The following is a 15,623-nucleotide window of genomic DNA, read 5'->3' as shown; positions in this document are numbered from 1 at the left end:
AAAATAGTAAGCATTCGCTTCACTTTCAAACAACATCCAAATTTTAAAAGAAGTCTAGAAACAATAAATTTTAAAATCCTTGATTGGATGATAAGTTAGATATGACGGCCGGTTTACATAATTTATTTGATAGTCTCTCTTGATTAAAATTGAAAGACTATAAAAACTCAACTATCTCTCAGTATGAATTAAAATATAACTATGTGCATTAAATAACTAGGAAATCTTCACGTGATCACAAGGAATAGAAGTATATCTCTATCTCTATCAAAATTTATAGTTTTCATAATTATAGTATAAACTCATAAATCTCCTTCTGATCTCATGATGGTCCACAAATAATTCAAATGGTGATGAAGCCTTTAAGAACAATATATTCAGCTAAGGAAAACAAAAGCATGGAAGATATAATTTTAAGTCAAAATAAATTGGCTAGAAATTAAATCATGAAAACAAGACTACATCATTTGTCCTAACTATGAAATTTAACCAAGCTTAAGGTTAAAGATCGAAATTACCAAATTAAGCATAAGTAAAGGAATTGACACTAAGTCTCAATTTAAGTAACAATTTCAAGATTTTCTCCTCCTTTATCCTTCTCGGACTTGCCCTGAAAGAGTCACTCTAATGTGGCATTTAACTAGTCGAATTTTCTCAGATAGAAGAACGTAACTCAATTCAGCTTAGAATTCATGTATTCTTGTTCATTGATCTAATCTAGATTGAAACCCTAGGTGAGAGAATTTTTATACACTTATTGTATTTTGATTTATTTTCCCATCTCTTTGATGTCTAAGACATGTAGTACATATAGGAGAAGAGTCCAGGTCTTCAAATTCAAGCAAGTTATACCAATAATACCCTTAAGAACAAATAAATACACGGCATGTGCACATGCCAACCCCAATGTGCATTATGGATCATTCAAAATGTAATGTACTATCTGTTGAACTCCAAAAATGATGCCAATAGATACTGGCCCACTTGTGTCCACGCGAGCAAATTTCGGTGCGTTTAGATCGTTGGTTCAATCGGACGATGGAAAAGAGACAGGAGATGCTCCTTTGACACAAGACTAAATAGTTCGGGTACCGGCAAAGTGATCAGAAAGCTTGGGAATGGGCAGTGAGGTGTACTCTTTAGTCAAAAATGAGTTTTCGATTTGTATTGACTTAATAGTGGAATGAAAGATATAGCCCCCGTTTGTCCCCCTTTCTCTTTCATTTTTTCCCTTTCTTATTTTCAATCACACAATCGTCCATAAAATAATATTATATTTAAATTGAAAAATTTTCATTTTTTTCAGTCACACATTCTTCAAAAAACACTATTCCAAAAATTAAAATTTGGACAAAAAATGGAGGCCAAATGGGGGGCATGATCAATAATTAAGATTAACAAATATTCATATATCGTGATTGATTGGATCATATAGACAAAAGCAATATAGCTTCACGGCGAACGAACGAACTTGGTTTTATGATAAAAAGTGATATTTTCTGTCACATGTATTGCATGACACATTGTTAGACATCAATATGGGACGATGGATGTAAATTAGTGATAGAAAATGATTATGGCAGTTGTATGTAAAAATTGTACATGATGAATTACAAAAAATGATGTGGAGGAAAAAGATTGGATGAAAATTGATAGTGTTTTAAACTGAAAAATGATAGAGCAATATATGACATTATGTAAAACTTGATGTATATGTAGCAAAGTTATAAATTAAAAGGGGTATTTAAATTTATCGATTTTGATTAGATCAAAATAATAATTCATGTCATTAGGTGTCGTGATTGGAAACTTAATGGGTCATGCATAAAAGAAGAAATAAAAAATGAAATTTATTGATTAATTAATTGACAAGTGTTGGACAATTAATTAATTGAATTGCTTGTTAACAGCCCAAATTAATTAAGTGGATTAATTAAATATTGAACTGTATTAAGTTAAGAGACGGGCTAAGTCCACTCAAATTTATATGAATAGGTTGCTAAGGTTTGAAAAATCTGTAAAGAATACATTTCGCATTCTTGCCGGTACAAGAAAAAAAAACACTGGTTCTCCCAATCTTATTTCTTGTGTGTATTTCTATTGGACGATGAACGATTGGATAGCTGTGGATTACAAATCAAAACTGTTCTTTGAAGAATTCATTCAAGGTAGAATTCTTTATCATAGTTTCTCTCTAAGCACAAAGAAAATCTTTGACAGTGGTATCACAACCTACTTTGTTTTTGTTAAAAATTTGTTTTGAATTTTTGGAAACAATTAATGGTTGATCATGTTATTTTTCATGTTTCTAACTTCTAAAAAAATTATTTTCATTTTCTAAAATCTATTTTTGAATAGAAAATAATTTTTGGATCGAAAATCAGATTGAGACGAGGGTCGTCGATAGCATTGCAGGCGGCAGCACCGTCGTCGAACCCGACAACAAGGTGCATTGTGACACACCATGTGGTGAGAAGGTAGCGCCTATAAGGCACAAGGCAGAGTGCTATTGCATGCTGCTACTAGCAAAAGCAACGACGATAGTCACAACTACAACTCGATGAAAATATAGCATTTCGAGATATAGTTAGGCAACTACTCGAAGGGCCATTGCAATGGCAGAGCATTGCTGCCGTATGACAGTGGTGATGTGCCTGTCCCAAGAGTTTTAAAGAAATTCTTCTAGGATTACAATTTGGGTGGTTGGATGGAGAAGAGGGTTTCAACTACAATTTGGGAAATTGTACGCCCCTATTTGCAATATGATTTAGGTGTCAATTTGTAAATTTTAAAATGAAGGGCTGCTATGCAATTTCAGGAATTGAAGGCGCTTGTTTATGATTTTCAGTTGGGTCAGAATGCAATTTTTCAAAAGGAGTATTGAATGCAATTTTGAAATGGGTTTTGGCAAGGGATTATCAATTTTGACGCAAATTAAAATTTTATTTAAAATTGACAACTTTTATGTTATAGTTAAAATTGGATTTTAACTTAAATTTAAACTTTGACCCTAAATTGTTTTTTATTTTATTTAGGAGTTTTGTCCTAAACTAAAATGTTAATTCAATTGAAATTAGAGTTGGACTCTATTTTGATATTTAATTAAATTTTGATATTAATTAAATTATATTGCCCTAATATATTCTTGCAATTAGAGTTGAACACTAATTTGATATTTAATTAAATTATGTTGCCATAGTATATTCTTGCAATTAGAATTGGACTCTAATTTGATATTTAATTAAAATTTGATTTTAATTAAATTGTCATCCTAAAACTTTGAAATTAGAGTTGGGCTCCAATTTGGTAATTTATTACAATTTAATTTTAATTAAATAGTTTCGCCCTAAATTGTGAAATTAGAGTATGACTATGATTCAGCATTTAATAAAAATTTAATTTAATTAAATAAATCCGCTAGTTAAATTAATTGATTAGTATGATTAATCAATCATTTACTTGTTCCGATCCATTTTTCTAAATTAGTTCAAATGACCTTAATTGCAAAAAACATGAAACATATATGCATGTAATATTAGATATTATATAGATATGCAAGCATTTATATGATGAATGTTTTATTAGTTGATGATTATAAACTTGACCATGTAGATGTGTTGAATGGCTAGTTCTATTCTTGTTGTTTTACGGGTCTTCGAGCTCTTATTTATTTTGGATATGTGAGTCCGTGGTAATTATTATGGGCCTGTGTGTCCAATTATTAAGGCCCGCGTGCCAACTAGTATAGGATATAGGTTGTAGCTGGACTAATTGAAGAAACAAAAAGAGGACAAGGCCATAGAGATATAGCATTGTATGAGTTAAAATAATACCCCCTAGGAACTGACCAACTAGTATTTCTTATGGTTCGAGAAGATTGGGTGGTAAAAATTCATAATTGTTCACACTATATATATGTTTAGTTACATGTTGGATGTGCAATAAAATATATACTATTATGATGAGATCTTTGCATGCAAAACCCCTTGTTAAAATATTAAGTCATATTTGTATTCGCCTTCAATCATTATAGTGAAAAATGAGAGTCCTAAATCGATTTTAGCTTGTGAAGCATAAAGGCTGGTCTATTAAAAATATGTTTGACACTATGTAGTATTTGATGTTTCTGAAGGATGAGTTCTACTTCACTAAAATAGATATCCTAGAGCCATGTTAAGCTAACAAGTAAGATGTGTAAAGATAAATAATTGTTAGTTTATGTATGCATTTTAATACATATTAATTCTTTAATTTCCGTTAATTACAGTTTTTAAATCATGAGTAATCATGTGAATTTGAGAGGCATACTGGATGCCAAAAACTAACTGGGTTAGGTTTTCTTGATTGGCTCCACAATTTGAAAATTGTTCTCAAACATAAAAATATTAGTTCTGTTCTTAGGTAGCCCTTTCTAGAGGTACCTATTGAGAACTCGACTGAGGAAGAGGTAGCTATCTACAATAAACACAATGATGATGATAATAATAAAGCATGTGTGATGCTTGCAGCTATGTCACCTGAGTTACAAACGCAACATGGGGTATAGATGCTTAAACTATGATTTTTCATTTTAAGGAGTTATATGATGAACAATTACGTATGGAAAGATACGAGACTTCAAAGCAACAGTACCGATGCAAACGCTATCCACTTTCTCATTTTCTCTAAAGCAATCAAAATGGTAGAAGGATCTTCAGTCCGTACACATGTGCTAAAGATGATTGGCTTAATTAAGGTGGCTCAATTGGGTTTAATAGTGGACCGCAAGCTAAATATTGACTTGGTTCTGCAATCTCTGCTAGAGAGTTATCACAATTCATCAAGAATTTCAACATGAATAAGCTCAAGTGCACATGCCATGAATTGTTGAACATGTTTAAAACTATTGAGCCCAATGTTAAAGTTGGTAATAGGCATGTCTTATCTATTAAATCCTCTAAGTGCACTAAGATGATGATTAAAGAAAGTTTTAAGAAAATATCCAAGAAGGCTAAGAGCAATAACGAAACAGTCAAAATAAATAAGGACAATACCAAGTCCGTTCTATCATTATGGGGTGAAAGGCCATTGAAAAAGGAACTGGGAAGCTTACCTCGCAAACTTGAAGAGAAAAAAGTTTTTTAAAGCTTCATCTTCAGGTATATGTGTTATTGAGGTTAATACATCTACTTCATTAGCTTTGAGGTATTAGATACTGCATTTAGATATATGCTGGGACTTAAAAAAAGTAGACCATTGCAGAAAATAGAAGTTGAGCTTCGTGTGGAGAATGGAACAAAAGTTGCTACATTAGCTGTAGGAACATACTTCTTACCATCGCCTTCGAGCTTAGTATTAGAATTAGAAAATTGCTATTTTATTCCTGCCATTATTATAAGCATTATTTCTATTTCATGGGGTTTTCAATTAATGTTAAGAACAATTATTGTTTAATTTTTGAGATGAGATCTTTTATGGTTTAATGTATTACAAAATGACATTTATATTCTTGATACTGAGTCGTCTATTATGAGTGTAGAAAATGAAAGGTATAAAAGTGATAACTTAAGTAACACCTATCTTTGGCATTGCAGATTATGTTATATAAATGAGAAGTGCATTTCCAAGTTACATAGAGATGGATACTTGAGGTCAACTAATTTTGAATCATTTGAGAAATGTAAATAATGCCTATTAGGCAAGATGACCAAATTTTCTTAAAGAAGAAAGAGCTGTACAATTATAGGGCTTAATACATACTGATGTACATAGACCTATGATGTTTATGTTAGTTCATCACATTTACTTATTATCGTTCTAGATATAGTTATGTATATCGGATGAAGTTTAACCATGAAGCACTTAAAAAGATCAAAGAATTCAAGCGTGATGTAGAAAAATGAATAGCTAAAGCTATTCTCACGCTAAGATCAAATCGAGGTGGAGAATATCTAAAAGGAGAATTTTTAAATTATCTAAAAAAGAATGTGATTCTTTCGCAATAGACTCCACTACATACAATGCAGCATAATGGTGTATTTGAAGGAGGAATCGCACATTAGTAGATACGGTGCGATCAATGATGAGCCATGTAAATATCCCAAAATCATTTTGGGGTTATGCACTAATTGCTGCGTGCTACAGACTAAATCATGTCCCATCGAAATCGGTCGATAAAACTCCATGTGAGTTATGGAATGACAGAAGACCTAACTTATCTCACATGAAAGTTTGGGACCGTGATGCTTATGTGAAGCACACTGAATTGTATAAGTTTGAGATTAAATTCAACAAATGTATACTTGTGGAATATCCAAAAGAGACAACTGGATATTGATTCTATAATCCCATTGAGAAGGTGTTTATCTCAAAGCATGCCATATTTCTAGGGAAAGAATTCATTTTAAGAGAGGGTAGTAGGAGCAAATTAGAACTTGAAGAAGTTCATGTATCCACAGATATTGTTGACCAATTAGATAAACATGAGTATGATCCCACACCTGCTAAAGGACAAACTCATGATGAGGATATAGAGACTCCAGAGGACACTCTGGCTCAACGTAAATCAAGTAAGACCATTCGACCTCCTAGAAATTACCAATTCAAGAATACTAATCATGTATTATTAATCAAGAATGATGAACCTACTAATTATGCCAGAAGCATAGTCAAGTGTTGAATCAAAGAGTGACAGGAGGCCATGAAATCCAAAATAAACTCAATGTATGATAACAAAGTTTGGACCTTGGCCGAACCTCCTGATGGGATAAAACCCATAGGTCGTAAATGGGTCTACAAGAAAAAGGTTGACGAGGATTGGAACATCCATACATACAAAGCAAGGCTAGTAGCAAAATATTACAAACAAAGACAAGGTGTTGACTTTGATTAAACTTTTTAGCATGTAACCATGCTAAAGTCCATTCAAATTTTGCTTACAATAGCTGCATATCATGATTATGAGATTAGCAAATGGATGTTAAAATTACTTCCCTTAATGATAACTTGTAAAAGGAAGTATACATGACACAGCTAGAAAGTCTTGAATCCAAAGAAATGAACAAGGTATGCAAGCTTTATCGATCCATTTATAGATTAAAGCAAGCAAGCCAGCAGGAGCTAGAGTCTTAGCTTTGATGAGATAATCAAACGGTTTGGTTTTATAAAAAATGAAAATGAACTGTATGTTTACAAGAGGACAAGTGTAAACGTTGTCATATTCCTAATATTATATGTAGATGACAGGAAAATGACATCCCAATGCTTCAATTGTTAAAATTGTGGTAGTCAAAGAATTTTTCCTTGAAAGACATGGTAGAAGCAGCTTATTACTTAGAATTAAGATATATAGAGATAGATCTAAAAGATTGCTTGACTTATCCCAGCCTTCGTTTATAGATAAAATATTGAGATGATTTAACATGAAATAATCCAAGAGAGGATTGTGTCCCATGCACATGGGATTTATATCTTAAAAGATATGTGTCCCAAAACACATGATGAGAGGAATCACATGGATAAGGGTCCTTACACATTAGCAATGGGATCTATCATATATGCAATACTATGTATGTAGGGATGGCAATTCGAACCATCAAAATCAAAAATCACGGTTAACTGAATCGAATGGGGCAAAAAAATCGAACCGATGGTGCAATGAGATGGCCATGATATTTGATTTTAATGACCCAGTTCCGGATGAGGCGGGTATGGTATTTACGCCACCGACCCTTCTCGAACCAATTATCCGTTAATTTTTTATTTTTACAAGTACCCGTTAAAAAAAAATAATTAGACAATTGGGGCTTTCCATTATTCTTTCTATGAATGAAGATTGAATATGAATTGAACTTGTGGCTTTTGAGTTATTGAGTAGGAATCAAGTTTGATGCATAAGGATCAGGGGACAAGGATATTATTTAGTATTGTTATGTTGATAATATTGTTTGTTAAACTTGAATTTTGCATTTGAAAATTGGGATATTATTTGAATTTTCATTTGTGATATTATTCGCTAAAATGACCTAGTATTGTATCTTATTATTATTATTATTATTATTATTATTATTATTATTATTATTATTATTATTATTATTATTATTTATGTATTATATGAGAATTTGTGAATATGTCAACTGCTGATTGTGATATTAAAAATTAATTGGAGTATTGTGAAATGTTATTATGTGATTTGTGAAAACTGAAAATGAGAAATTGGGGAATTTATAATTTTTGATAAATTGGTATTGGTAATTGAAAATTGAAACTTTAATTAGATTATAAAATTAATTTTAATTCTAATATAGATTGTAGAATTATTTTTTCAATCGATGTCCTAACCTAATTCTTGTAGTGGTGCATCTAATCCCGTAACTAATTTTAGCCGAGCAAACGATATATTAAGCATTGATAACACAAAAAGTCTCATGTATCATTTATTTTATATTATTTAGGATTGTATTGTACTGTAATTTGATATAAATATACAATTTTTACGTTTTAGTATATTTTTATATAGATAGAATAATTTTTAATATTATTTAATTTGATAAATAAATGACATTGCTATAGAACCGTTGACGGTCAACGATCAACGACTGCCCTAGCTAGATTGAAGTCTTGGATTTGCCCCTGTTCATGGTTATTAACATTCCGAATCGAGATACGAACCGACCCGACTTATATGTTTATGGTATGACAAAAAAATTGGTGGTTCGATGATGATTTTTGCTGAACCGACTTTGAACTGAACCGTTACCAACCCTATATGTACAAGACAAGATGTTTCATATGCTCTAAAGGTTACGAGTAGGTTTTAAGCAAACCTTAGTGAGAAACATTGGATAACAGTTAAAAACATTCTCAAGTACTTAAGTAGGACTAAATATATGTTTCTTGATATATGGAGGAGATGAACTAAGAGTTCATGGATATATCGATACTAGTTTCTAGTCTGACAAGGATGATAGCAAATCTTGATTTAGATATATGTTTACTTTCAACAACAGAGCGGTTAGTTGGAAAAATTTCAAACAAGAAATAACAGCCGATTCAACAACAGAAGCCGAGTACAATGCTGCTTTTGAAGCAGCAAAATAGTTGTTTGGATCAAGAAGTTCATTAATGAAGTTGAAGTTGTTCTAGCATTATTGATTGATTATCTCTGTATTTTAATAACAATGGAGCCACCGTCCAAGCAAAAGAATCAAGGTTTCATCAACGATCTAAACATGTGTTAAGACTATATCATCTTATCAGAGAGAGTATACAAAGAAATGACGTGAAGATAGGCTAGTTCTCATAGATGATAATATTGCAGATCTGTTGACAAAGTCATTAAACATGATCACCATGTAGATGCTTATGGTATTAGGTACATAAATGATTCGATCTAGTGCAAGTGAAAATTTGTAACTGTTGTGTCTTAGGTCCAACTGATTGATGTTGTAAACACTTTTAATATGTTTAATGCATTTAATTTGGTAAAATCTATTATTTATTTGAATTACTTTTCTAATAAATTATATTAAACAATAGAATCCATAGATTTAATTCTTAGTGATTTGTTAATCACAAGGAATCATGATTGTGAGATACAAATCACAATATGATTGAATTTTAAATCATCCATGGTTGTAAATAATAACAAGATACGGATATCGTTATTACGAATAGACTATCACATGTGTCATTTCTTAATTATGAAGTAAGTAGCTGATTTCATGTGCTAAACTATAGTGACACTTAAATGAACACGTGAAAGTTTTGTTATAAAATAGAACATTAGAGACCCATCAGGGAGATTCCACATGGATAACTATCTGATTATCAGTGGTTAATCTTCAATGTTCAATATTGGAATTGTTCCTTCGACTTGAGGTCATATAGTGCCTTATATGAGTGTAGTCATGCTTTAGCTATGTTGGATGTTGCTCTACAAATGGTCAATATTATGGCATCGTTCAAGTATATAAAGAATCATATGAAGATCGTGAATGATTAATAGAGGATTCATCACTCTTAGATAATATAAGATTATGATTATGATCTACATTTCATTCAATTAAGTTGAAATCAAAATCCTTGGCCAAAGTGTACTTATAAGTGAAAAAGAAATTTTCCATTTATATTGACTTAATAGTGAAATGAAATATATGATCGATAATTGAGATTGTCACATATTTATATCTTGTAATTGATCGGATCATATTGACAAAAGAATTATAGTTTTATGGCAAACAAACAAGTTTGATTTTGTCATACTATGTGATATTTTTTATCATATATATTATCCTGACATATTGGTAGATGTCAATCTAGAATAACGGATGTGAATTAGTGATAAATTAAAAAGGTATTTTTATATGACAATTTTGATTGAATCAAAATAATAATTAACGTCGTTAGGCATCGTAATTGAAAATCTAATGGGTCACACACAAAAGGAAAACTAGAATGATGAGATTTACTAATTAACTAATTGACAAGTGTTGAACAATTAATTAATTGGATTGCTTGTTAATAGGCCCGAATTAATTAATTAATTAAATATAATTAGATTAATTAAATATTGGACCGAATTAAGTTATTAGATGGGCCAAATCACTTGGATTATATTAATAGGTTTCTACGTTTGAAAAGTCTGTAAAGAATATAATTTTACATTTTTGCTAACACAAGAAAAAAAATTCTGATTTTCTCAATCTTGTTCCCTATGTGGATTTTATTTGGAGGTTGGACGATTGGACAGCTGTAAATTGCAAATCAGAACTATTTTTCTAGGAATTCGTCAAAGGTATAATTTTTAATCACAATTTCTTTCTAAGTACATAGAATATCCTTGGTGGGAATTGAAAATTTTCTTTAAATTTTACGGTGCAGTTAATCAACTTAGGCTACCATGGTTAAGTGTACATCTCTAAGTCCTACAAGAACTAGAGTGATTTTACCAATCTAAATAGTATGAATAACCTCTCTAAGATAGTAAAAAAAATAAAAATTAAACATTCAAATAAACCACGACAACGTAATAAAAATGGGTAAACTTAATTGAAATGTTAGCATTAAACTTAACTGAACTAAAGATAAGCTATATTAATCATACTAAAATGTTAGAAATTAACAATCAGCTCAAAGCAAGAGAAAATATAAAGGTTTAATAGATAACTGTTAAACCTCAAAATAAGATCTTGACAAACAAGTTTTTGAAAGTTCCAGAGCCAGAGTACTTGTCTGCAAGGCTGCAACGCATGTCCTTTGTTTTTTGTGAAGGTAGGCATCACAAATGCACATAAGCTTCTTTTCTACGGCAGCACAATTGCCTAGTGCCTACGTATCCTTTTTTTTTTTTTCCTACCTCATTTGAAGTCAACTTAAGGTCCACTCCATCCATGCTACAAACCTATCTTATTATTCAAAGTCAACAATAAAAACTTTCAAAAATTTATCAATCATGCTTTGATACCAACTAACCCGACACATTTTGGATTATCTTTATGGACCTAAAATTTGAGTACAATAGATGCCATCTTTGTAACGCCCCAATTTTTTATAAACTCTGAAACGTTACAAAAAACTCTTTTTTTTTTTTATTTTAAGTGCGGAACTATAAAAATAAAATTCTTTATTAAACATATAACTGCAACATCTATAAATTTAAATTTATAATATGAAAATTTTATATGAACATAACATAAACTCCTAACTAATTCAAATAACACGTTTGGAACAAAATTAAACTAATTCGTAAATTTAAAAATGACAAACTTATTTCTTTTTCTTTTCATTTGATCCACTTGGCACCCGCATCAACGCCCTTCCACAATTTCAGTGGACTCGAACTAACCTGTAAAAATTTGTAAGAGTGAGTATTCGAAAACACCCAGTAAAATACGTGCAGTTTACATATACATGTATATAACAATAAAAATTACAATTCATACCATCTGATCTTATAGAGTATATTGGTGACCAAACGACATATCCATCTTAGGTCCTCTTATAATCCCGTAGGATTTCATATCTCTTAAAAAAACGAATGTCTACTGGCAATCTATGGATGTTTTATTGAACATAAACGCATAAGGAAACAAAACACTTGCACTTAAAGTATCTTATCTCGTTAGAAAAATCTGAAGCACGCTCAAAATATTTCCTCCGCTTTGAAAAATACGTTATTAAAATATTCGATGTATGAAACTTTATTTCCAATGCTACTCTCTCTCTTCCTTTCTCTCTCTCTCTCTCTCTCTCTCTCTCTCTCTCTCTCTCTCTCTTTTCTGTATGAATTGTATTTATTTTTGGTAGTCAATGATGAGACTTTTGCATTATATTTATAGTTGAAAAAGACAATAGAATTTTGGTGAGATTGGGATGAAAGAAAGAGACGTGTACCACCAAATTGGATAAAGTTAAATTTTTTTGATAAGATAAATCATGATGTGATTCGTATACTTGATTGTGATAAAAAAAAAAAATATATATAATTAGTACTTATCAAATCAAAAGTAGAATCATAGCCAACCACTACAATTACAACTACAAGGTAGAATTCCTATATATCTACACGTGAAACTAGTGGCTCCAATTACACCAAATCCTAAACCAATTTAAAATAACATCTATTCTTTGAACTGCGTCTTTGGCATAACTTATCCAAATTAACTCTTTCTCGAGCCTAAAATTCATGATTTAATATGATCTATCCAACAAGACCAATATTGATATATTAAATCTTGATCTGTGAAAATCTAATTATTAGACCCAAATAAGAATAGGAATTTATATAATATACAAAATAAATAAATTTTTATCTATAAAATTTTTGGGTTGCTACAATCTACCCTCCTTAAGAGAATTTCATCCTCGAAATTTACCTGTGTTTGGGTCTTCCGTGGCCTGTCCTTGGGCTAAATTAAAAACTCTAGCCTTTCCCTTCCTTTCTGACTCATCATTCTTCTTCGAAAGGTCCTTTTTGCAGTTTTTGGAAATATGCTTGGTTTTACCCCGTCTATAGCATACATGCTTCCCAAACAAACATTCACCTCTATGCATTTTCTTGCATTTTGGACAAGGTGGAACGACTTGTTCAAAACTTGATCTGAAGTTAGCCTTCTTGTTCTGTCCTTCTCCTTTCTCCTCATTCGACCCATTCCATTTCCTCTTTCTTGAAGGGTCGGTCCCTTGTTGGGGAGTTTGATTAATTTCTAACCTATTTGAGATTGCTTGGACAGTCTGCAATACTCGGCTATAGGTGGTGAATTGGTGGGATACTAGTATTCCACCAATCTCAGGACGTAATTCCAGTTCGAACCTCCTTGCTTTCTTTGCTTCAGTGTCCACTAGGTGTGGTACATACCTCGAGAATTGTTCAAAATTTCTCTCATAATCCTCAAGCTTCATTTTTCTCTGTTTAAGTTGAAGGAATTCTGTCTCCTTTTGATCTCTTAAAGCTTGGGGAAAGTATTTTCCCAATACTTCATCCTTAAATTGTGTCCACGTCAGAGCACATTGTTGTGCTCCTGTTATAGTGCGAGATACTGACTCCCACCAGTGGCCTGCAGCGTCAACTAACATGAATTCTATGCATAACACCTTTTGAGCATCAGTGCAAGATAGATGCTTGAAGATTCGTTCCATTCCTCTTATCCATTCTTTAATTGCTAGTGGGTCTGCCTTGCCATCGAAGGTTGGGAGTTTGTAGCAACAGAACTGTTCTACAATTGAGTTGAGGTTGTTAGTGTTTGCACCATGGGACCAATTTTCAAAATCAAATAAATAAATAAATAAACAATTAAACTTTTCCTAAGTAAATAGATAACACTTATTTATAATCCCAGTGAGTCGAAAAAAAATCTTCTTTTTATAGCATCTCATCATCCGAAGTAATGCATGACTCTGGCTCGGAATGTGCAACTAAATCAATGAAATTTTGTGGTTGGATTTCTTGTTCAGTGTCTTTTGGCTCTGGTTCGATCTCGGTCCTCTTTCGACTCCTCCTCAGGGTCTTCCTCTAGCTCTGGTTCGGGTTCGGGCTCGGTCGCTAGTGCTTGTTGTCTGTGATTCCATAAAATTATAATATCCTCACAGTATCCTTTAAAATCAATCTTATCCCATTCTTCTTCCAAATACAACTCAAAATCCATATCCCTCACGAAGTAAGCCACGTCCCTCCATTGAGGTCGCATAGTGCTTATAAGGTAATAAGGTGGTATATCAAGAGGACTGTCCCCTCATTATATCTGAACGATCTTGCTTGCTCCCACTTAGAAAGGAAATCTTTGACATGTTCAACAAAAGTTCGCTCCCATCTTACTTCATAATTTATGTAATTCTCAATGGCCATTTCAGCATGCTGGAGGTATGTTGGGTAATTCCTAGTCATCCTAATCATGTGACAAGTATAAGTTCAATTATGTTTAATCTTGCATTATGAATATTTTATTTTATTTTCTATTTTTTTCCAGTGCGTAAATGGTAGTCCAGTAAAATGAAAAAAAAATGACAATTTAATTATGCGAGTTGAACATGCTTATAAATTTCATAACATGCAGAAATATGACTCACAAACATGCTAGAAATTAAGAATGAAACGGATTTATTTCATACTTGGGATCAACTGGAAAGTAGTCGAATGGTGAGCGCCACGTGCAAAGTGTTCTTATAACATTATTTGTTTTTAAAAAAATTACATTATCCTTTAAACTCCCTATTTTCTTTTCTTTTTTTTAAATAATTTGACTATAATTATTTATGAATTTCTTAGAATAGAAAAAAGTGAAGAAAAAAAGTTCCTAACAATAGTATTGTTATTTAAAATCACGTTATAAATGATTATTTGAACACAAACATATAATACATACATATACATTCTTGAAAATAAAATCATAGTAATAACACATAAGTACTAATAGAGCTATATATAACAACCACGTAGTATTTTAAGAAGTTAACTTATATCATAAAAATTAATATATACTTAAAGGTAATTGTGGGCTAACATTTGAAAGGTTGGTTTCAAAGTATGTATACAATTACATATTAATTAAGGCATGTTATCCCATTTTACATAAAAAATTTACAAAATCCCATTTTATTATTATAATATATATATCTTTCATTAATTAAGGTATGTACTCCCTCTTTTCTGTACATGTATATATCTTTTAATAAAAAAAAATTTCAAAATAGAAGTTTCAAAATTTTGAATTTTCTTAAATTTAGAATTGTCCAAAATATTATCTTTCATCTTGTTAATTTGAATAACACACAATTAAAAGGCTTTCAGATGAGGAAGGGGGTCATAGACGGACCGTTTAAATCTCAAACTCTTTTTAAACAGTTTAGGTCTTTTTGACAAAACCTTTCAATTTTGCAATTACGCAATTCAACAAAATTCAAACAATAAATCGAACTTGAAATCTCTTAAAATATCAATTTTTTTCAAAGGTCCATTTTTTAAAACATCCCCAAAGGCTAAAGTTAAAACACATAAAATTTATCACATGTGAGATTTAAACCATAGGCATGAATATAACAATTTAAATTCTAAACCACTACTACTCGAAATCAATTCAAACAATCATTTATTCTTCAAAATAAAGAGACAAATAAAAATAAATGGGTATTGATATGAATGGTAATCC

At 31.3% G+C, this 15,623-nt stretch overlaps 1 protein-coding gene across 1 annotated transcript; it reads right to left on the bottom strand.

Moving 5' to 3' along the window:
* Nucleotides 1–12,491: 12,491 nt before the first annotated feature.
* LOC111394207 lies at nucleotides 12,492–13,617 on the bottom strand. Its single transcript, XM_023019969.1, has 2 exons — nucleotides 12,855–13,617; nucleotides 12,492–12,577 (listed from the first exon to the last, which is right to left on the bottom strand). The coding sequence occupies exons 1-2, from the start codon at nucleotides 13,615–13,617 to the stop codon at nucleotides 12,492–12,494; spliced, it is 849 nt and encodes a 282-aa protein (XP_022875737.1).
* Between the last annotated feature and the right edge of the window lie 2,006 nt (nucleotides 13,618–15,623).

Source organism: Olea europaea, chromosome 5 (assembly GCF_002742605.1).
Source record: "Olea europaea var. sylvestris chromosome 5, O_europaea_v1, whole genome shotgun sequence".
NCBI lineage: Eukaryota > Viridiplantae > Streptophyta > Magnoliopsida > Lamiales > Oleaceae > Olea > Olea europaea.
This window is presented reverse-complemented; position numbering and strand designations above follow the sequence as displayed.

Coding starts and splice junctions, on each gene's coding strand:
- LOC111394207 (XM_023019969.1), bottom strand. CDS start 13,617: ATGGAACGAATCTTCAAGCATCTATCTTGCACTGATGCTCAAAAGGTG. Junction 12,578..12,854: donor CACGGAAGACCCAAACACAG/GTAAATTTCGAG, acceptor AAATTGGTTTAG/GATTTGGTGTAATTGGAGCC.